The 23230-nt window shown below is 48.8% G+C and overlaps 1 protein-coding gene across 1 annotated transcript; it reads left to right on the top strand.

The window, feature by feature from the left end:
• Positions 1–879: 879 nt before the first annotated feature.
• LOC8028205 (sulfotransferase ssu-1-like) lies at positions 880–13293 on the top strand. The gene is made up of 2 exons (XM_029970611.4): positions 880–1002; positions 10766–13293. The coding sequence occupies exon 2, from the start codon at positions 10788–10790 to the stop codon at positions 11727–11729; it is 942 nt and encodes a 313-aa protein (XP_029826471.2). The 5' UTR covers positions 880–1002; positions 10766–10787; the 3' UTR covers positions 11730–13293.
• The last annotated feature ends 9937 nt before the right edge of the window (positions 13294–23230 follow it).

The raw sequence follows: 23230 nt of genomic DNA, 5'->3' as shown, positions 1-23230 counted from the left end.
TTCCCCGAAAATGAAACTAAACAAGAGAATGCACAAAAGGCCACCGAGAATTTTCGGCCGCAAGCGTGTGTCGCTCGCGTGGATGGCGCGTCTTTTTCCTGGTCCTCTTTTTTTTTTTTTTTTTTAAATAGCGAGAGTGTGCGGGCATAGCTTTGATATGCGCGGAAATGCGCGAGAGCGGAAATTCCGAAAACTCTTGATATGATGTCACGCTCCGGGAAGAAGTAGCTGCAGCGGTACTTCGAGAATGATTATCTGCAGATTATGCGCACCAAATTGAAAAATTATATCGATGTTCGTGAACCCTGGAGGCCAAATACAGACGGTTTAAGTGTTTTTCCTCAAATACACAACCGCTTCAGCTTCCTTTTAATAAACAGGCAACTGGGAGCACTATACGCATGCGCATGTACCCGTTTTTGGAAGCGCGAAAGATTTGTGTACGGTTCATGGCACAGCCATTGCGCCCGTCCGCTTCGGCGTGACCTGCTCTTGACGCGAGCAAGGGTGCGCAAAGTTGCTGGTCCGTGTCTATCACCCGAGCCGAGAGCTGTCAAAGACGAGCGTAGCAAACAGGGTCAACAACCGCTGGTATGAGTGCCCTTTCCTAAACTCGATGAACGTTCCTCGTGGAAGTTGTAGCCAGCATCGTGCGAGATGTTCATTTGGGGTTTGTCCTTGCGTGAAAAACTGGGTCATTAAAGCTAGCTTAATTGTGCGGAAGAGCCGGGCCGTCGGGCTCAGCGTTGGCTCAGCTCAAGCGAGGAAAAGAAAGAAGGCATATAGCGAGTGAGGAAAGGAAAAGAACACAATGGAGAGTGCGAGGAGGAACCCATTGAAAGCGATTGCTGATTGCTTCTGGGTCCGACAGGCAACGATAGCGAAAACCTCCCTACAGTCACGCGCGGTCTCGGAGAGGACGCGTCGTGAAGCCTGGCGAAGGCCGAGAAATCAACTGCGCATCGACGGCTGGAGGAGTCTTTGACGGTCGCTCTCCCAGAGGTGGGTGACGGTGTCTCTCGATCGTAGTGAACTTTGAGTCTACAGCAGACGTTGGGTGTTGGTCGATATCTTGTCATTGATATGGTTTTATGTTTGAGACAGGCTTTAAACAGTACGAAACTATTAGAAACGCGATCTACAAGATGAGTATACGCAAATTTTTGAAACGACATTTTCAAAAAGCCTCGGCGAGGAAAACTATAACTCGGAAGCTACAAAACCTACACTATAACAAATATTATCTCGGCGGACGGGGACGAGCAAGCAGTTTGGAAAAGGAAGCAGCACCTGATACGGTTTCGCACTCCCTTTGGGTAGGAGCCGCAGAATGTTCCAGAAAAAAAACTTTCGGCAACATTAGCCCTACCGTGCCATCAAAGTAAAGGGATTAACACAAAAACGGAAAAAGCTGCCAAATAATTCGCTTGAATTGGGATGAAGTGAGACGAAAAAACAACGATGCAGACATTTTCATTACTCTCGATATATATAATCTGTTTGCGTTCTGTTTTAACAAAAAAATTTCCATTTTAAAGGTGTTCAATTAATTGTCTTTTTTTTACCGGATATTTCTGTATTTGTAAGACATGTGATTAGCTGTACAATGGAAATATAGTTTAGAATTAAGAATAAACACGAGAGTCACCGAATGTGCAACCTGCTCGGAGCTTTTCAGGGCGTACATTTACGAAACCTTTCGAGCTTGTGGCACGTAGAATACGCACGACGGTCGTTTAGACGGTGCCAATGCGGACGATGTTGAGACTTTTGAGGTCCGTCGTTTCACATCGCGCACCGGAAATTTAGTGTTTCAACAATCTTCGTGTACTTCGCCGGTCATAAAAATAACTTCTCGCGGAGTCTATTGGGCAGGAGATCGAACTATAAGGGGCGCTTTATCGAGCTTGTTGTCCACAGAGCCCGGTGTTTACTTACACAGCATAACAAAGGAATTGAACCTTGCGGAGCACGGTCTGGGCACGAGCGCTTCGCTTTGACTAGTGCTTTGGACGCACGCAAAGCGGTCTTCGAATCGTCATCTTCAATTTCTCTGATCAACAACAAACAAGAAAATTTGGTTTGTTGCCCACACTGCTGAAGCACGCCACCAGAGGCGTGACTGTTCGATCTCGTCCCCAATATTGCATTTCAGATTGAAAAATGTGCCTTAAGCCGCTTATTACGTTTCATATACATCGAATTTTTACATTGTTGTTTACACGTAACCGAGGGACAAAAAGTGAAGATCTGAAAGGACGGTTCTCAATAGGAGATTTTTTTTACGAGACAAACAAAAAAATTTAAGCCTCAAATTTTTTTTCATACAGCGATAGATTATTGGGTTTTTCAAACACTGAAAATGACATCTGTAGCTGAACTTGTATATGATGTAGTTGTAGTAGTAGGGCGTCCATCGGCGACATGACGAAATCGTTGAAAAATATGGCCCGCCGCCCGCGGAAATCAAACCTGGGTCTGCTGCGTTCAGACACTTGTGTTTGAATGCGTTTGACAGCGTTGCGTCGAGAACTGAAAGCGAGTCACCGGCACATCTGTGTTTCGTTTGAAGCGAGGAATCCAATTCAAGGAATCATCTTGGCACGCGATATAAGCAGCAGGGTTGTCCTGGTTTCTCTCTGCCGCAACGCAGTCAGACGCAGTCAAACGCAACTGTCTGAACCAGGCTTTACTACTAAAGCCCCTTTCAAGTTGCGAAAGGTGCGTCGTTGCACGAGGCACGTGCAACGTGCAGCCCTTGGGATGACCACGGCGGCACAGCGCTGTACTGAGCTAGATTTCGGACGCCATGTTCGTCCCAGAAGTGGCGCGCTGCACGTGTCTCGGGCATTTCCACAACAATGAAGGCTGCCACTTTCCCAGGATATAGAGGCTTTAGGTACCACTAGGGTGCCTCAACGTCCTTCTGTTTAGGGCGATGCCACCCTTTTTAGTACCCGATGCCGACAGAACGCGCTCACAGGGAAAATACAAAGAATTCGACGAAAACAAAATGTCGCCATAGCACAGTCAGCGCCACAAACGCGTGCAGGGACACGCTCTTTCACGAGCTTCTGAATAATAAATAAACGTGTGGGACGAAATGGTGAAATTCTAACACCATAAGCAAAGCGCACATGAAAGCACTCTAGGTACTACAGCACTATGCCGCAACGTTAACCAGCCCGCTTTATAATTATCTCACAAACATTTACTGTGCAAGAAAAGAAATTGGCACTAGTACGGCGGCTGCGGAAAGTTCCTCCTACGCACGAGTTGTTGTACGAACACAGGCATTCTGGCAAACTGGGCTCACGCGGCTGTGCCCTTGGCTCTACTGCAGAGACGTGTGAGTCGGAGTATAGTCAATAGACCGATGTCACCAGCCAGTTTGACGACGTCACCGCTTTCGCGATGCATGGAGGGAACTTTCGTCTTTCTGCACGTGCAACAACCTCGCTGGGGCTCTGCGCGTGTAGAGCAAGAAACGGCCCGAGCCCTCTCGTGCACTGCCGTCTGTTTCCTGTGAACTAAAGTTACGGCGGCATTACGGATGCACTGAACGCTTAGTGACATCGGTCTATTGTAAGCACGGCGTCTCGACTTGTGCCCCACGCATGCAAACACCTGCCGCTTGCGCGTGAACACAGCTTTGGCCAGCTTACAATAGCACGGAGTTTTTCGCACGAGCAGAAAGAAGGTGGAGCTCAGTCACATTGTATGCAATTGTCTATTGGCCTCGAGACCCAAATTGAAATTAAAGGAAGCGTCCTCTTGTTTATTCATGGTTCTCTATGAGGCACGTTGTGATTCAATCTGTCCGCAATGCGGGTGGAAACAAAGCATCCACACCAACGGCACAGAGCACGGGCACGGGGACAGGGCACGAGCTCTTAAGCCTGAATCACAAACTTGCAACGGTTGCGGTCGCCAGAGCCGCATATGTAGAGAGTTTGGCCATTCGTTGGGAAGAATAGGAGACAAATGAGGAAGCGCCATTGGCCGAAAGCGGGCTGGGCGTGTTCCAGGGCGTCTTCACAAATTCGAATGTAGCCAACCAGAAGCCGGAAATTATATCCTGGCGGTGGTCGCGAGAAACAAACTTAATAAGTGCGTCGGAGTAACTCTCGCTGACTGAAGATATGGTGCAAGTGATGTTTCAATCACGCTCATTCAAAATCATGGCGGCAGTGTGCGACTAGCGGAACGATCGACATAATCCGTATGCCAAGCGCCGAGGGCTGGGAATCTCCCGACCGAGCGGTCACACTCTGTCCGACCAAAAGAGAATTGAGCGGCATATTCGTTTCTTACATCTTTCTGCATGTTTATGATCGAAACACCTGGTGCATCCTATTTTCAACCACGAAGGGCTACTACACTTCACTCTTACGCGGCTATCAAAAGCATATACCAACATATACCGTAGAGTAAAACAGTTTCTCGCTACCACCGCTAGGGGATTTTTTTAGGCTTCTGGTTGGCCAAGAGAGCATGTCAAGCCCACTTTCTACGTCAGGTGCACGCCCACGCTCTGCCCGCGCCTCCCATTGACCAAACACTCTGTATACACGGCTCTGGCGGTCGGATGCAACCGAAACGACCCTAACGACCAAAATACCGCAACAATCGTGACTCATGGATTTCTTCGCCAAGCTACCCCTTGAAACGCTTGCCATGTTGTGTACGGCAAACAGTTTTCCCGGTGACGTTGTCGTTACGGTCGTTGCGGTTGCATGCAAACTCAACCAATGTAAATGTGTGAACCAGCCTTAGCAGTTGATTCCAGTGCGCGAGCGCTGCATTGGCGCCTCTTGTGGCTTCGGCTCGCGTGCGTGGCATTCGTTTTGCTCCAAGTAAGAGTAAAACAAGGCGCAGCTCTGCTTTTAACTACATGAAGCGTGCCAATCCAACCTCGAGGCGAAGAGGCATTTTGTAGTTCCCGATGCCCACTGCACGCGCTCTCGAAAAAAAAATAATAGACCATAACAAAATGCCGTTTTAGTACTATAAATGCCAAGAGCTCATGCCTGGAAGCGCGTATTCACGCTGTTCGAATAAAAAAAATAAAAAAAGAAAGCGTTCGGAACAATATGGAACAAAACAATAGCGTTGCGAACACGGAGCAAAAAAAAAAAGTGTTCGGAACAGAACAAATGTTTATATTAGTCCGAAAGCTTTTGTTCACGCACCCCACGGTACTGTGGCTATAGACGCTTTACAGCAGCTGTGCATGGGCGCCGCCATAACTGACCTTCAGTTTTTGTTCCCTCTTATTCCGTTCGCTTCACTTCATCATTATTACAGCAGGACAGGTTATTGCCATTTCAGATGCTACTGTGTTCTTGTGCCCAGCAGGCCCTTGTGAAGACCCGTCAACGCCCGCTTCAGTGGCTCGGCATCTCGGTAAGACAAGAGAAGGGCGGCTATGGCGGCTCAATCTGGCGCGTGTGTAAAGCGTCTATAAGGGGTATTTACTGGGCGCCATATTTGTGGGTGCTCTCTAGAGCGCATGCTCAGAGCGAGCCCCCATTAATAGGCTGCTAAGACCGGCCATTTTGGCGGTGTGGAATGCACGTTGCCAAAGAACCCTGAAAGCTAGCCATCAGCACGCCCTCAGCAGTCGCGCACACAGCTATGACCGCCAATGAATACTCCCTATAGAAAGTATTCACTGGCAGCCATAGCTGTGGCCGCCAATGAATACTTCCTATAGGGAATATTCATTGGTGGCCATAGCTGTGCGGGCGCTGCTGAGCACGTGCTGACGGCGATCTTCCGCAGTTCTTTTGCAACGTGCAACCCGCACCTTCAAGATTGCTGGTCTTAACAGCCTATTAGAGTGAGCTCGTTTCGGGCATGCGCTCTAAACAGCTTCCTCATATATGGCGTCCAGTGAATGCCCCCTACAAGCGGATGTGTGCCGAGAAGAAAATCAAATGCATGTAACTTGTTCACGACGCTGTGCGATGGCACCACGCGCAAAGTCCCGGTGGCTTCTTGCATCTGATATGGAAATGTACTGCGGTTCCGTAGCTGTCAGAAATCTCCCTTACGATACAGAAATTTGATATTTTACTCAAGGGCGTAACTGAAAATTAAAGTCAATATACAAATGCTGGAAAAGTCATACTGTCACAGTACGAAACATAGACATTAATAATAAAACTTAAATTTAACGTTTAGTGGGGCAAACTTGTGCCGAGGAGCATAAAGTAAAAAAGACCGCACATACTTTGTCGGCAGCAGAAGGACGACTGCATCAAGCAGCCATGTGAAGCTCCTTTTGTAAGCGCGTGGGTATCTAGAACTTTCTTAGCTCAAACAAACAATATGATTTTCGAATAATCTGGAGCATTTCCAGGGGCTCTTAACTCATCAAACACAAATTGGGGTTGAAGCTCACGGAGAGCACCGATTGGACTCTCACGACGATGACTTCGCGTTTTTGTCGCCAGCGTCCAATCGGCGCGCTCCGCGAACATTAGACTCCAATCTTGTGTCTGACGAGTTTAGGGCCCCAGGGCCTCTAAACTCGTCAAACACAAAGTTGGGGCCGAAGTTGGCAGAGCGCACCGATTGGCCTATCACGATGATGACTTCGCGCTTTTTTCTCCGACGTCCAATCGGCACGCTCCACAAACGTTCGGCTCCAACTTTCTGTTTGACGAGTTTAGGGCCCCAGTTGTGCAAACAAGAAAAAAGATAGGAAGGACAAGCACTGGCGGAGATCAAACCCCAGCCAGCGTCGTAGGGGTCGAGCACTCTGCTGACCCAGATATTCGCACGCGCCAATATTGAAGTGAATATGGATAAAAAAAATAAAAAAACCTTACATCCTCCCGCACGCATTGAGGCATGCATTTCACGCTAAAGGATAACAGTGAATGTTCGTTCTATATTCTTATTTATTTTAAAACAAGTTTCTTTATTTCAGGATTTTATGAAGAAGTGAAGTCAAAACATTTCGAGCGGAATAGACTACTTCCAAAAATGCCCGCAGAAGTGTGGCAAGCTGGGCTAGTTAGTCTGACATTGTGAGCAGTACAGCGAACAAAAAGACAAGGACAGAGAAAGGGAACATGCACTACACTCAAACGCTGACCTTTTATGTATAAATTCAGTTCCGAGTCAGCGCTTGCGTGTCGTGCGTGTTGCTTTTTTTTTTTTTTTTTGTCCTTGTTATTTTGTGCGTTGCGCTGTTCACCAAAAAGGCTTGCATGAAACACTGCGCGAGCTGCATTAAGGCCTGTTCACACTTGCAGCTGACCTCGCGCTAAGCGCGTGCAGACGGGAGCGTTCACCAGCTTGGTATCGCACCTCCAAAACTGTTGCTCACGGCAGACGATAAGTAGCAGTCAACACGTGAGCAGCGCTCCATCAGCGCTTCGCTGCATGTGAGAACCGACCTTTATGGTACCTTTTTTGCCATGAAGAGGAGTGGCACGGTTTCCGCTTCAATCGGCCCGTTTATCAAGTGGTACAGATATCTGCACCGCATGCAAAAAAGGTCAGCGCTCGCTTAGATTGAACCTAGCGCCACTAAATAAGCTACACTTCAGCGGATCGACAATTGGCCATATTCTGGCGTAAAATTATGGTTGCCAGTTATCTGCAGCTTTACCTGAAATCCCAGGAACCGCTTGTCCGTCTTCCATAAATGTTTAAACAGTTCGTGACAAAGCAAAGAAATATTATATGAGCTTCTTAACATCGAATCTAATGCTGATGAAGTCGCACTTTTGAAACATGACAATCTGCAGTTGCGTCTGCTCTGCACAAGCATCAAAATCACGGCTCCCATAACAGTTTTGGGTAACTGAGTGTCGATACTATAAGCGCAGCTCATTTAGCGGCTCTAAGTGCACCGATTCATCTTCGTGGGAGCCACCGTTAAAACGCGGGCCTCCAGTGACCGTAAAATCCTGGCTAGGCTTAGCGAGGAGTAAAAGCACGGCCAGCATACATAACTGGCGGCCTCGCTACCAGTTCAGAGTGAAGCATGACCCACCCGGCAAGCGGATAATTTAAGCAGACCATTGAGGAGATAGAACACGATGACGGGACCAGTATACTTCTTCCATGTGTGCTTTCGTAGTCCTGTTATCATGCGTACACACTCTAACACGTTGGGAGCTTCCAAAAAAAAAGTGCCCCAGCATTTCATCGGTATATTGTTAGAAAACACCTATATTTAACGTAAATTTAAGGAAAGCCACATATTTCAAAATACGAGCACCGCATTTGATCGTGATGGGGCGTTGTGAAGTGGGGTTGGCAAATGGAAACCGAAACTGTGGGCAAGGGTTTCCAAACATGCTGTGCACAGCACTACGCCGCTAGGATCGCTTCGACTTTGCAAGAGGTATATTGTCTGCTGCCGCGGATTTCGTGCACCATCTTCGTGAGAAGCAGCTTGTACCTTTATTCAGCATTTAGGCCTGCTATTTCGTGGATAGAATTGGTCTCGGCACCGATGTACAATGACGACAGTTTCACAAGAAAGCAAAAGGCGTGATTACTAGAGTTGCACACTTCGAAGACAACGACCTTGTTGACTGTAACGCATTGGTTAATTATATCTTCAACATAGAGAAGAAGCAACACGCGCTTCAGATTCCGGAAGAGTGTGCAATACCTAAAACGTATTTGGACAGGCGCACTGATTTAACATTCCGACCAATTTGTTCGCTGCCTTTCTGCTAGAAGAAGCAACAGTTTCTCCAGAAGTAGAGCCACTTTTAAAAGAATAGCATGGCGATGACAACTTCGCAAGTTGCGATGTGGCGACAGCCATGTTTTGTTTAGGCGGGCTGTAGCCTGTAGATTCTCGACTCTTCCTTTTTTTAGGGACAGCATCCTTGGTAATGTAAGGACAATCTCTTGCGATTTCGATAACATCTCGATTGTTAAAATGGGTGAAATGTCTTACGATCTATTTTTTTCCCTGTATGCAGTTCACAAACCACCATTTGAGGCTGCAGTTCTTTGTCCCCAGGTCAAAGTGCGATCATTTTCGAAAAGGTTAGGATATTTAGGGACGGAATATTATAACTCCTTAAATCCTTGCCTCGCGGATTATGGAAATTCGTGTGATTCTTTGGAAGCGGTGACGGTGACGTCAGAACGCCGAGCTCTGATTGGTCGCATTTGGAAGAATAGTCGGTAGACCTCAAGGCAGCTAGCATTTTAGTCTTCCCACTATCACTCCACCACAGACAATCAGAGATCAGCGTTCTGGCGTCAGTGCAACCCTTGCGCAACGACCACACAAACTTTCGCTCCACATAGCCTCTCTTGCAGCGCGGCGCGAATCTGCTTATGTCCTTTTTACAGCGAAGCTGTTTATGGCTAGCGTTCCGTGGATTTTTCGTGTGCGTAAACAAAAACTCGTCCCGAATCTGACGCAAAATGGCTTCAATCTATGCAAACGCTTACACGTCTTATCACTTGGATATGCATTTTCAGCAGATTAGTTATCAATAGGAACACTTTTAAAGATCAATAGACTCCCAGGTAGATAATAAAGGATTCTCAAAGATTCGCCACTGTCTGACCTGCGTCGGCCGTGTCTACGCTTGCCCCCCCCCCCCCCCCCCCCCCTCCCACCGCCCTCTCTTTGTCTTCGTCCCAAGCCCCGCTTGAGTGCCTAGTTTCCTTTCCTTCCGCAATCCCGATGTGGCAGTCCCGTCGTTGCTGCTTACTTTCCGCCGGGTGGCAGTCCCGTCGCGTGTGTCTAGTTTCCTCCGGCTCATCACGATTACCACCGATCAAGACAATAAATGTGTTCGTACCTTCGTTCCAAATTCTGTTTCACGTCTGTGCTAAAAGGTTCGCTGATCACCCACCTTCACAAAGTAGAATGGCTGATGTTTTTTTTTACCTTTATTTATAAACGAGAGGGCCCCATAAATCGTAGCTGGCAATTACTGTTATATATTGAGCAAGAGAGAACACAGCCGTCACGCGATGCGACATTAGCTATACGAAAAAACAAGGCATGATAACAACTGGGGTTCCACTCCAGGAGGCACCCCGTAGAAGTGCGCCCTGCATGAGCAAGCGGAATAGGAAACACTTTCTCGCACAGGGCTCTCGCGCACAACACTTTAGTGCACAACAGATATAGAGGACACGCTTCACGCTACGCTCCTTCAAGCAGAAATTAATCGGCATCCTCACCACTGCGCCATTTTTGTCGTCACGAACCCGCGGCACGTGGAACTACCCTAAAGGCAGAGCGCTCATTACACCTAATTCTATAGCAGGGTGTAAGATAGACAGGTGGGGAAACGAGAGCCAAATGAGCGATCGGATTAGGTACCCCTCGGTTTCTCTTTTTCTGTGGCGCCATCTATGTGCAGCACCGCGAACTCTCACTCCAGGTGGGCGACCGGTGGCGACCGGCTAAACTGACGGAGGTGGTTTCTCGTGGATTTTCAATAGAGAACTATCGTGCTCTCGGTTTATTTTGCGCACTCTCCCATAAATTTCCATGCCAATCCGATTCCATTTTTTTTCCTCTTGCCGCAGCGCCATCTGTCGCAAATCGGGGGTACCCGCAAGCAGACGAGTACACAATCCGGTCACGTCGCTGCGGTAGGCTTCTATGGGTCGTTTCCCCACTTGCCTATCTTACACCCTGCCCTATAGCCACATATCCACGGTGCGTGAACCTCCGTGGTTTCTACAAATTTGCCTCGATCATCAATTTGTTTTCCTGCAATATATTTCTTCTTTTTTTTTCATCTCTCTTGTGTTGCAGATCACCTCTCGCAAATCACAACATGAGCGTCGGAACATACAGGGACGTTGAAGGTTTGTACCTGTGCCGCGTATTTCAAGAGAAGGCAATCCGTTCGGCCCTGTCCTACGAACCCCAACCGAACGACGTCTTCATCGTGTCCTATCCCAAGTGCGGAACGACATGGATGCAGTACATCGCCTACAGCATCTTCAATGACGGTGTCTGTCCGCAAGACATGATCAACTTCATAAAGTCCGCGCCATTCCTCGAGTTCTTGGGCGCCGAAGGAGCCAAGAGCATGCCCAGGCCGGGAGCGATCAAGACGCACCTGCCATTTGACAAGCAGCCCTACTCCGAACGCGCAAAATACATTTACATTACCAGGAATCCTTATGACTGTTGCGTCTCCTTCTACTACCACACCAAGAACTTCCCGGCGTACCAGTTCGACAACGGGACCTTCGACGAGTTTTTCGACTTATTTGTTCAAGGGAGGGTAGACTACGGAGACTACTTCGATCACCTTCTGTCCTGGTACGCACATCGGGAAGACCCTAACGTACTGTTCGTCACCTACGAGGATCTCAAGAAAGACTCCAAGTCGTGCATTCTGAAGGTGGCCGATTTCATCGGAGAAGACTACGGCAAAAGACTCCGGAACCAACCCGCGGTCCTGGAACGAATTGTTTCAACGACAAGCCTGGAGTCAATGAAAAGTCTCAACAAGGGCATGAAGAACTGGACAAAGAGTTTGGATGACGTGGATCCTCAAGAAGTACCAGGATCTCTTCTACTAATGAAAGAATCCCTCGGAGATCTCTGGAAGAAACCGGTGTCTGGTGACTTTGTACGGAAGGGCATCATCGGAGATTGGAAGAACCATTTTTCACCGAAACAGGTCGAGCAGATGAAAGAGAGAATCGCCCTCAAGACAAAAGAAAGCGACGTGATGACTCTGTGGAATGACCTGGATCTCCCGTGACCGCGAAGAATGTGGGTTTGTCACCTGCTATTTTGTTTATTTTTCTGACGAGGTTTTGTTTGTCTGTCTATATTGAGCCTCAACGAAAAAACCCTCAATGATGATGTTCGTGAAAATTTTCGTATCACGGAGAAAGATTAATCGAGTCTACTTAAAAAGACTGAAATCAGCCGATTACCTAAAGCAATGGACCATTTCTAACCTTCTATTCTCAAGTGTGGCAACGGAACACAAATATGAAATCATGAGTTGTGGTGCGGTCCTCGGTTCCAAATATCTACGTCGTGATTTTATTTGCTTCAGAATCTTCTTGTTTTTGCTTTCTCAATCAACTGGTTCTATCTTTAAAAACAGGAACAATTAGGATCCCTTGATGTATATCTCAGGGTTCTGATAATGTTCTAAATTTTTTTACAAATATATACAAAGTGGAACCCTTAAAATGTAGGCGACGTTTCACTAAAAACTGCTCTTTAGAGCCTGGGAAAGTAAACTCTATAAGCAAAACCTCGTCTTACTTCTAGAAGCTGCTATGCGCTTCGTTTTACAGAACGTTATGATTGAAACGCTTTCTGGCTGTCAGTATTGAAGAAGTGCAAAGCAAATGTGAGTGTGTCACCGGTAAGATTATGCGCAGGAGTAAGTTCGATTGACATGTTTGTTTTCGTTAATATTTTTATGTGTTACTACCCGTTGTATGAAGGAAGCGTAGTCGATCTAGTTTTAGCAAGAAAGAAAAATATTTTAAGGCAATAAGACACTGCGTCCAAATAGCAACCCCCCTTGTGATTTTTTGCTTTGTTTTTGTATTTTGTTTTCTCAAGCTTGACAGCTACTATGCCCCCTTCACCCTTATGCTGAGACTAGAAGCTCCACCTTGAGCGCGAGCTTTCTGCCTTTGCTAACACAAGTGTGAACGCACAGGCATGCACAACCAAAGTACTACGGAAGCCGGGGAGCTTGCACTGAAGATGGAGCTTCAAGTCTCAGCTTAAGGGTGAACGGAGTATGACACAGAAAGCACCAGACTAAAATATTTTATAAATGTAGTAACTTAAAGCCAACTACTGATACACATTTTATGGAGCTGTACAAATTTCATTTCGCTTATAAAAGTGCAGAAGTTTCGCTAATCTTCAGTGTTGTCACTATATTTGACAACCGTTGAACTGTAGCGCTTTTAAGTGACATCAAATTTTTTCACCTAAACAAGAACCAAAATTGCACAATAACAAGATAGTGAACATTACAGGGCACGCTGTATCGTCAACTTTCTTGTTTTTGCGTATTTTTGGTGCTTGTCTAGGTGACCATAAAGCAACTTGCCCGAAGTGCTGTTTTAATTTAAACTTTTTTTCACATTTTATTACTTAAAGTTATATCAAAACGCAACTTATTTACTTCTACTGAGTATTATGCACTCTTCGGAACATGTTTCAAGTAAAAACGTTTGTGTGTAATTGACCAAAAAATGACATCTTCAATTTTCTTCAAAGGAAAAATGAAAACAAAATTGTCATCTAGTTTATGTCTCTGTTGATTTAATAAAAGCATGTTGCATCATTCTTTGTCAGTGTAACAGAGCTTCAAAATATGCCTTCAACGTGGACATTTTTGCCTAAGACTATATTTTCAGATTTTCATAAAGAACTTCAGATTTTCATAAAGAACTTTTCGAAATGTTTCGTTCGCTATTTGGCAGTAAGTCAAAATATGTTAAAGTAAAGAAAAAAATCTTTCTTACAGGAATTAAAGTAACAGGCATAATTTCGTTTTCACTTTTCACGTAAAAACTCTAAAAACTAGATGAATGTTTGTTTGTTCTTCAAGCAGGACCATAATTTGTAACCGCAGCTACAACAGTTATAGAAAATAAGCGGAGAAAATAGTCACAGATATGTAGCAGGGATTGGTCGGAACTATACTATCTCTACCAGAGACGTCGCAGAAACATTTACGCCGCCCAGCTCGCAATGTTATCAATTTCGTCTGTTGTATGTTCCCCAAATTACCGGAACTGTTACCGCAAATTCGTCAAGTCTGTAGTGGACACCGGAAAATACAGACATTGTGAGTAAAAATAAACCCTGAAATATTGTCACGAATGAGAAGTGATGAGGTGGTGAATAACTGATGAAACTGAATGTTTAATAAGGCGAACTTGTGCCCAAAACAAAAAGGAAACAGAAGACAAGAGCAGAACGTCGTGGGCGTCGAAGTCGGCGTAACTGCAGCATCGAGCGCTGGGGCGAGACTGATCGAGGATCGCCACGCGGAGCAACTTATGTATGTACATGCGCTTCTACAATAATCGGCGTAGAAGGTTCGGCGTGTAAAACAATCTGACCTCGAACAAGCAACACGGTTCTCGAACCTACCATTTTTGTTGACGCATTACAGCGTCAACAAGAACGTGTAGACGCGGCCAGGAATCGAACGCTGGCCTTCTGCGTGGAATACAAGCGCGATAACCGTTAGGCCACGGGCTCGCTGCCTGCTTGGTCAGCTGCGCTCGCGGCATAGTTCTTTCTTTAAAAAAAGTGCATCGTCCCGATGCAGCCCAAAACGAAAAAACAAATCCACAACAAAATGACAGCAGAATCGCGAGCCGCAGTTCACAGTTCACTCGTCGACAAGAGTGGAAAGTTCTATCGTTCGTAATACGGCTTCTGTCGGACGACGTCCACCACCTCGGGTCGCAGCTGACGTCTTGTTAATGGTGGTATTCCGTCGGGAAGACCTTCATAGTTCAGATCTCCGAGGCGTCGGATGGTCTTGTAAGGCCCAAAGTAGCGCTTCAGCCGTTTTTCGCTGAAACCGCAGCGACGAATCGGCGTCGACACCCATACTCTGTCTCCGGGCTGGAAGTGGATGGCGCGGCGACGAAGATTGTAACGGCGAGCGTTGACACGCTGTTGACCGTGGTTTCGAAGGCGGGCTAGTTGGCGTGCCTCTTCTGCTCTCTGATTGACCGCCTGGGCATCGTCGCATCCGTCATCCTGACTACCATGCTCGGCAGCATCGCGCCCAGCATGGTAGTCACTTTTCTGCCATGCACCAGCTCGAATGGTGAAAACCTGATTGTTTTTTTTTTAGCTGCGGTGTTGTGGGCGAACGTGACGTATGGTAATAGCTTGCCCCATGTCTTGTGCTTTGCGTCGACGTACATGGAGATCATGTCTGCGATCGTCTTGTTGAGCCACTCCGTTAGTCCGTTGGTCTGCGAATGGTACGCGGTGGTCCGACGATGGCTGGTGTGGCTCAGAGCCGTTTATACTGAGAGAGTTTGGCCGATGGGCGGAGCTTGTTGGCCGCTAGAACAAGCGGATTTCGCGATAACACAATATGGCGTTACTTCTTTGTCTTGTTCATTCCTGTGAAATCGCGTAGAGTTCCTATGAGTCAGATCCACAATATGGCGGACGGAAGTAGTCATCCCCCGGTTGTCAGACTACGATGCTGTGGTTGTCAGACTGTCAAAATCTCCTTAAGAAGGCCAAACTCTCTCAGTATAAACGGCTCTGGTGTGGCTGAGCCGAAGGATCTCTTGCGTGAGCTGAGCCAAGAACGATGATCCTCGGTCGGTTATGAGGACTTCGGGGTGCCTTGTCGAAGGGGAATAGACTCGGCGAAAACCTTGGCGACTTCCACCGCTGTTCCCGACGGAAGGGCTTTCGTCTCGGCATATCTTGTAAGATAATCGGTTGCGACGATAATCCAAAGGTTTCCTTGCGTCCGTGTTGGGAACGGCCCAAGTAAATTCATTCCGACCTGTTGAAAGGGAGCAGTCGAGGCAGATATCAGCTGCAGGAGTTCTGCTGGCTTCGTCGGAGGCTTCTTACGTCGTTGACACTCATGGCACGACCGTGTATATAAATGGGCGGTTTTCGGGAGTCTCAGCCAATAGAACTTCTCATGAATCCGGGCGAGCGTCCTACTGTAGCGAAGGTGTCCAGCCGTCGGGTCGTCGTGGCATGCTTGGAAGATTTCTTCTCGCAGGATGGCAGGAACAACCAGCAGCCAGGCACGGTTGTTGTTTCCGAAGTTCTTCTTGAAGAGCACGCCTCGCCGCAAAAAGAAGCCTGACAGGTTTCGGGCCAAGAATCGCGGAACGGACTTTCCTTGACTTTCGAGGTGGTCGATCACGGCGCGAAGTTCGGGGCCGTCTCATTGAAGTGCTCCCATGTCGGTAACTGTAATTGCTCCGAGAAAACAAGCGTCATCGTCGTCGTCGATGCTGTCGGAAGGAGATTCGACTGGGGACCTAGACAACCAATCGGCTTCATTATGCTTGCGGCCAGACTTGTGCACAATGGTAACGTCGAATTCTTGCGGTCGAAGGCTCCAGCGAGCGAGGCGTCCTGACAGGTCCTCGAGGTTGGCGAGCCAACGGAGAACGTGGTGGTCCTTGACAACGCGGAACGGGATCCCGTACAGGTACGGGCAGAACTTGGTTAACGCCCAGACGACAGCGAGACATTCCTTGTCGGTCGTTGAGTATTTTTTCACTGCCTTGGGCAATGCCCGGCTTGCGTAAGCGATCACCCTCTCTGCTCCGTCTTGTATTTGGACGAGCACCGCGCCTAGTCCGGTGTTGCTGGCATCTGTGTGAACTTCCGTTTCCGCTGATGAATCGAAGTGTCCGAGGACAGGGGGTGACTGGAGACTTTCCTTCAGTTCGTTTAACGCTTGTTCTTGCTCCCCCCCCCCCCCCCCCCCCCCCCCACTGGAAGTTCGCGTCGTCCTTCGTCAGGTACGTGAGCGGTGCAAACGTCTTGGCAAAAACGCGAACGAAACGCCTGTAGTAAGCGCACAGCCCAAGAAATCTTCGTACGGCTTTCTTGTCTGATGGCTTCGGAAATTCGGCGACAGCGGATGTCTTTGCAGGGTCAGGATTTACACCTTGAGCACTCACGTCATGGCACAGGAATTTGAGCTTGCCGTAAGTGAACCGACATTTTGACGGCTTCAGTGTCAGTCCATCATTCTGGATAACCTGTACCATGGCTCGCAAACGTTTCAGGTGCTCGTCCAAGTCGCTTGTAAATACCCCGACGTCGTCGAGATAGACAAGACAACTTTGACATTTCAAGCCTGAAATAACGGTGCCCATTACGTGCTGGAACGTCGCCGGTGCTGTGCACAGTCCGAACGGCATTACTTTAAATTCGTACAGCCCGTCCGGCGAGACGGAGGCAGTCGTTTCACGATTCCGTTTGTCAACATCGATCTGCCAGTACCCGCTCTTCAGGTCCATCGACGAAAAGTATCGGGCGTGGCGCAGCCGGTTCAGAGTGTCGCCGATGCGTGGGAGCGGGTAGACGTCCTTTTTTGTTACGGCGTTCAGTGGGCGATACTCCACGCAGAACCGAAAAGTCCCGTCTTTCTTTTTCACCAGGACTACCAGTGGCGCTGCTTGAGTGCAGGACAATGTCATCATCGAGCATTTCTTGGACCTGCTTCTGGATGACTTCATCCTCTTTCACAGAGACACGGTACGGCGCCCAATGAACAGGAAGCGCGTCGTCTTCAGTAACAATTCGATGTATCGCAACGGTCGTTTGGCGCACCTTTGACGACGTGGAGAAGCGCTCATTGAAGTCGGCGAGAAGGTCACTGAGTTGTCGTCGTTGTGGGGTAGGCAGGGTTGGGTCGATGTCGAACTGCGAAGGCGGTGTTGTCTTGGTGGACACGAAGAGAGGTCTGATATTCCGGCGATTGCGGCTGAGTCCAGGAGTTCCTAGGCGTCACCCACGGCGGTGCCTTTCGTAAGGTGCTGGGCCTCTTGTCGGAAGTTCGTTACAAGTGCGACAGTGTGTCCGTCTCGGAGCTCCGCGATGCCACTTGCGACGCTGATCCCTCTTCATAGAAGCAACTGGAGGCTTCCTTCGAGCAGAACGTCGCCGTAGAAAGCCTCATCGATCCCGACGGGTACGAAAACACTCGACTGCGGCGGTAAGTTCACGTGCTTTGCGAAGACTCGTACCGCGGATGACGTCGCTTTGGGTTCCTCCAGTGGTGGAGCATGTTTTCGTAGCGTCGGCCGGTTTGCTCCGAGGCCGATGACGGCACCATACTCGCAGAGAAAGTCCATTCTGAGGATAACGTCCCTCGCACAGTCTTGCAGAGCGACGAACATGACAGGGCACGTCTAACCGTGCACTCTCAACAAAAGGGTAGTCGTAGGGTACTACACTTGGGGTCGTCAGAAGCCGTCACAGATATTGCTACCCCCCTTTCGTTATACTAACAACCCCATGGGCAGTCACACGGCACGCAATCAGCAGTTAATCCCAGTGAGCACCCCCAAAAGCAACATGGCGGCTGGCAAGCGACAGTGGAGCAATACGAGTAAGGCCTAGCGAGCTGGACTGCTTTTTGCTAAAATACGATTCTCAAGTGCGTACGCCCGTTCGCTGCCTTCCGTACGCACAAAGCACTCCGAAACGCGCCTCGAAGCACCGGCACCGCACCTAATACGAGTAGGGGCGACGACGTGAGGGGGGGGGGGGGGGGGGGGGGGGCACATTCGAGGGGGTTTGTCCGCGATTGCTTTCGCGAGGCCGGCTGCATTTACTTCGCGGCCAGAAAACATTCAAAGAAGGAAACAAAATAGCAACAAATGGAATGATGTCTTTATTGAACAGAGCATCTGCTTGCTGTGCTTGCCGCAAGTGATCCGGCGTTTTCGGTTGACAGCGGCGAGGCGAAGCATCACCGATTTAAGCGGCATCGGTTCCGATCGTTCAACGATCCTGCTCACCTGTTAGCATTCGTTATCCACTTTCAGGTCCCTGGTAATCCTCACCGCGTTTGTGCACGCACTTGGCGCTATTCACCGCAAAGGAACACCCATTCAACTGGCTATGGGACTGATCCCAGTGGGACGAGAGGCCGAGAACGGTACCAGACCGAACCCCTTGTGGCAGAGCCGTGTATTGAGAGAGTTCGGTCAATGGGAGGTGTGGGCAGAGTCAGGGCGTGCGGCAGAGTCGGAAAGAGGGCTTGGCATGCTCTCTTGACCAACCAGAAGCCGAAAAGAAGCCCCTAGCGGTGGTAGCGGCAAACAGTTCTGATCAAAAGTCTATGTTCGTATATGGTTTTAATAAACGCGTAAGAGTGAAGTGTGATAACTCTTTGTGGTTGAAAATAGGGTGCACGTGTTGTTTTGATCATGATCATGCAGAAAGATGTAAGAAACGAATGCGCCGCGCAACTCTGTTTTGCGCGGACAGAGTGTGATCCTTCGGACGGCAGATTCCCGGCCCTGGGCGCTTGGCGTACGGATCATGTCGATCGTTCCGGTAGTCGCACCCTTCCACCATCATATTGGATTAACGTGATTGAAACATCACGTGTACCATATTTTCAGCCATTGAGAGTTACTCCAATGCAGTTTATCAGGTTTGTTTCTCGCGACCACCGCCAGGGTATTATTTTGGGCTTCTGGTTGATCACATTCGAATTTCTGAAGACGCCCTGGAGCACGCCAAGCCCGCTTTTGGCCAATGGTGCCTCCTCATTCGTCTCGTATACTTCCCAACGAATGGCCAAACTCTCTACATTTACGGCTCTGCCTTGTGGCTGCTACGTTAAACGCGCGACTCCTTGAATTGGGCGGCGACACGCGTCACCTAACGGACAGCGCTCAAACTAAAGAATGATAGAAACCAGCAATTCTTGCTCTGAGCGCCTCACCAGACAATGCCGTATGTAGATATCCCACGCCACACTTCACTCATACGCGACATACAGACGTCACAGCATTTTATACATCAACGCATTCAGAAACAGCACAAGATACAACATCACATATTGACACTCTACATTCCTATACACACGCCTAGTCGACACCACCAGCTTATATACTGCTGTATTTTATGTGACCGATTAGGATGGTGACCACTGTCATATTTTGCATAAATACGAAAAGACTGTGCAAGATTTAGCCGTATATGTTCTTTTCCTCTACTGCCCTTAGGAAAGCGCTCGTATCTCTAATGTAGGGCCATTGCAAAAGTGAACTGCAGGTTATAAATAAATTTGAATAGTTGCTACACGTCACATTTTGAACAGTTTCGTTTTCTCGCTTGCTTACACTTCAAGTATACAGAAGCCTGTTTAATTAATTGTATTAATTATCGAAACCAATTTCTGCAATCACAACTTTCTAAACACACAGATGCATTTTCTTTTCTCTTTTTACATATCCAGACTGACTTTAGCGGCGGTTGGGTACACGTTGAGTACACTGAGCACGCGCAAGTGATTTTAGCGAAGCCCGTCGGCCGGTCCTCCCCAAAGCGTTATTTCAGTTTTCATCTTTTCAATAAATATTCGTTCTAAGCGCTCGCGCTCGCACCAAGAGGACAGTGCAGAATTGCTGCTTTCGGGCCCACGCCTTCACCTGCAACGAACGCGAAATACGTATGCTAAATTATCCTCGTTGAGACAGTAGTGTTTGACTGCGTGCGTCTGACTGCCTTGCGGCAGCAAGAAATCAGGACATCCCTGCTGCTTATTAGCGGCGAGATGTTTCGGTGGCGCCCTCGTTTGGTTACCTTTCGTGACGTCATTACCCTGCGAACAACAAGTTCGGTGGTGTTTGTAATGGGCATAGTGGAAGCCTGAAATCATAGCGCTCTCAAAGCATCACTGCCAACACCGTTAAAACAGAAGTCCTTACATTCCTCTTAATTCCGACAATAAGACATCCTTTGCTGACGTCATAGTTAGCATTCGACCAATTGGGATGGGCCGACCACAGCGACACTTTCGATCGCTCACGTCGCCAATATCGCGTGCCAAGATGATTCCTTGAATTGGATTCCACGCTTGATACGAAGCACAGACGTTCCGGTGAGTGGCTTTCGGTTCTCGACGCAACGCTGTCAAACGCTAGTGTATGAACCGGCCTTGTTTGAAGCATTTTTTTATCAAGTATGCTCGATGAAATGTGCCAAATGAACCAGAGAGGGCGAATCATGTACCTCGAGACAAAGAAATAGTGAAATACACGGACATGATCCCAGATATCTGTGTACGTTCGTCCTGTCCGGCCTCAGTCGTGGTGTTCAATGCTTCATACTTCACTGCACTTGAAAGCAGAAAATTTGGGTAAGACAGGCGCGCAAGTTCGGCGGAACCGAGGAGGCCAGTTGCAACTGATCTGCACGCAGAACTAACCGATCACACCTTTATTGAGAGCACGCTCTTTACTGAACCGCACAATAAAAGACGACGAGAGTATCTCGTCCGGCAAACATTGAAGTCAACTCACGCCTGTGCGTAGCTTTCTGTGCTTTCCTAGAGATTTGGTTAAATTCCTTGAGCACGACGCCAGCTGCCAGGTGTTTACTGCTGTACATTGTAAAAACCCGCGACGGAACCAAAAAGGACAACCGCGATACTTTTTGTCTGCCTCGGGTTTTAGCAGGTGCCTAACAAGGTTGCCTGTACTTGTTTGTTTTCTGCCGGTTTAGGCGAACTGAGCCACACGCTTGTTTCGACCGGTTCAAATCTGAATAAATGATAACCAACGCACAAAGAAAACAAGTTTCAAGTACTTTTTGAGATTTTTGAAGTGACTTTTACTATTGAACGACTGCATGCACTTGAATGTTCAATTCAAGAGTTTATAAAACGTGACTACCCCATGCTTGTCACCTGCCAACAGGGTGCTAACTCTCAATGGCTCGAGCCCAGTAGGTAGTTAAGTAGTAGCTACAGCCGTCAAAACGCACGATGACGAGGGGGGTGCTCACTTTTTCTTAGAGTGTGGATCTCGACGCGAGCAGTGCAGATCCCGACTGGTGTGATGAGATGTTCACCGGCGGTTCGTTTCTGCGGTCCGTCCCACGACGTCATAACTTTCTGAAAGCAACGAGAGTGTCTCCCACTCAAAACGGAGTAGTCTGCTCCGGTGTCGACGAGCGCCATCGCGTCGTGGCCGCCGATGATAGCGTTGAGGTTATTCGACACTGTTGCAGAAACGTCGTTTCGGGGCGTTGCGGTGTTAGAGTGGGAGAGCTCCGACGACCATGGAGGGTTTTGGCGGATCTTGACATCGTTCGCCTTTGGCAACACCACCTCCGAGCATTGCCGCGCCTAGTTTTCCCGACGGGAAGCGATGGGTGACAGGCTGTCTTGACAAGAACGGCGGAAGGGCGATGGCAAGCGTCGCGGAGACGGTGAACGGAATCCTTAGCGGGGAAACGACTCAGGAGATGACATGCGGTGGAGGTAGTCCTCGATGTCCCGAGGTCGCTTTCCAAGACGTGGTCGAGGGTCGTTGGGCGCAAGCCCTTGTAGGCCCAGCTGGCGGTAGGGGCATCGACGGTAGATGTGGTCCGCTTCACCGCAGTGGTAGCACAGCAGGCGTCGATCGACCGCGCGCCACACATCCGTCTTCATAGGCACCGGTTGTTCAGTACGGACGAGCTGGGGCTGCCCTTTCCGACGTCGGAAAGTCCGCGGCTCTGGTTCACGCCGCGGCGGCGTGAAATACTGCCGGGCAGCTGGCGCCGTCTCCGAGCAACTGCCGCGTAGGTTAGGGAAGGCTCCTCGGGTGCTGCTACGTTGGCAGGAACCTCCGGTTGAATTTCCCACTGAACTTCTTTGCGTACAACTTCGGCTATCGACAGCGAAGCCGGCTGGTTGGCAGCAGGAAGCAGCTTCCTCAGCTCTTCCCGCTCGGGCTGGCAGGGCACAGTCAATGTTCGTCGCCTCGGTGACAAAATCTTTGACTGCTGTCGGAGGGCTACGAACAAGGCCGCCGAAGATGTTGTCTCTCACGCCCCGCATGAGGATTCTAACCTTCTTCTCTTCAGTAGCCTGAAGGTCGGCGCGGGCGATCAGACGCAGAACGTCTTCCACGAAGCCGGTGACGCTCTCCTTGGGGCTTTGAGTTCTGGTACGAAGAAAGTCTTCCGCTCTCTCTTGGCGGTGCTGGTTCACGAATGTCGCCTTCAGCTGGCTCTTGAAAACGTCCCACGATGTCAAAGAAGACTCGTAATTTTTGTACCAGTACTTTGCAGTCCCCTCGAGGGAGAAATACACGTTTTGCAGCCGTTGCTCGTTGATCCAGGCATTGTGGCGGGCGACGCGTTCGTACTGGTCGATCCAATCTTCGACGTCTTCGTGGAGCTCACCGTGGAACGGAGCAGCCGTCCGTGGTGTGACGGGCAGGTAGATGACGGCAGAAGTGGCCTGCGCCTGCGACTGGTTGGCCATCGTCGTCTTCTTCGGCTTGGGCTTGTCAGGCAGTAGACCCAAATCAGGGGACTGACCTCTGGTACGACGGCTTCTTCGGGCTTCGGTGTCCTCGACGAAGGGTAGCCTTCCGGGGCTGAGCACGTCGCTTCCCTTGGTGAAACATCGTTCAAAATCAGTATACTAGAAGTGCACTGAAGTATACTGAAAGTATACTTTCAGTGTAATCTTCGTACTGAATATGTATTTTAAATGTACTCCTGTACTTAAAGTATGCTTCTAGCAAAAAT

Source organism: Ixodes scapularis, unplaced genomic scaffold (assembly GCF_016920785.2).
Source record: "Ixodes scapularis isolate PalLabHiFi unplaced genomic scaffold, ASM1692078v2 PGA_scaffold0__279_contigs__length_252992795, whole genome shotgun sequence".
NCBI lineage: Eukaryota > Metazoa > Arthropoda > Arachnida > Ixodida > Ixodidae > Ixodes > Ixodes scapularis.
Note: the sequence above shows the minus strand (reverse complement) of the source record. Positions and strands in the feature narration are given on the sequence as shown.

Bases quoted from the DNA above. Each gene is read 5' to 3' on its own strand.
- LOC8028205 (XM_029970611.4), top strand. From the start codon at position 10,788: ATGAGCGTCGGAACATACAGGGACGTTGAAGGTTTGTACCTGTGCCGC.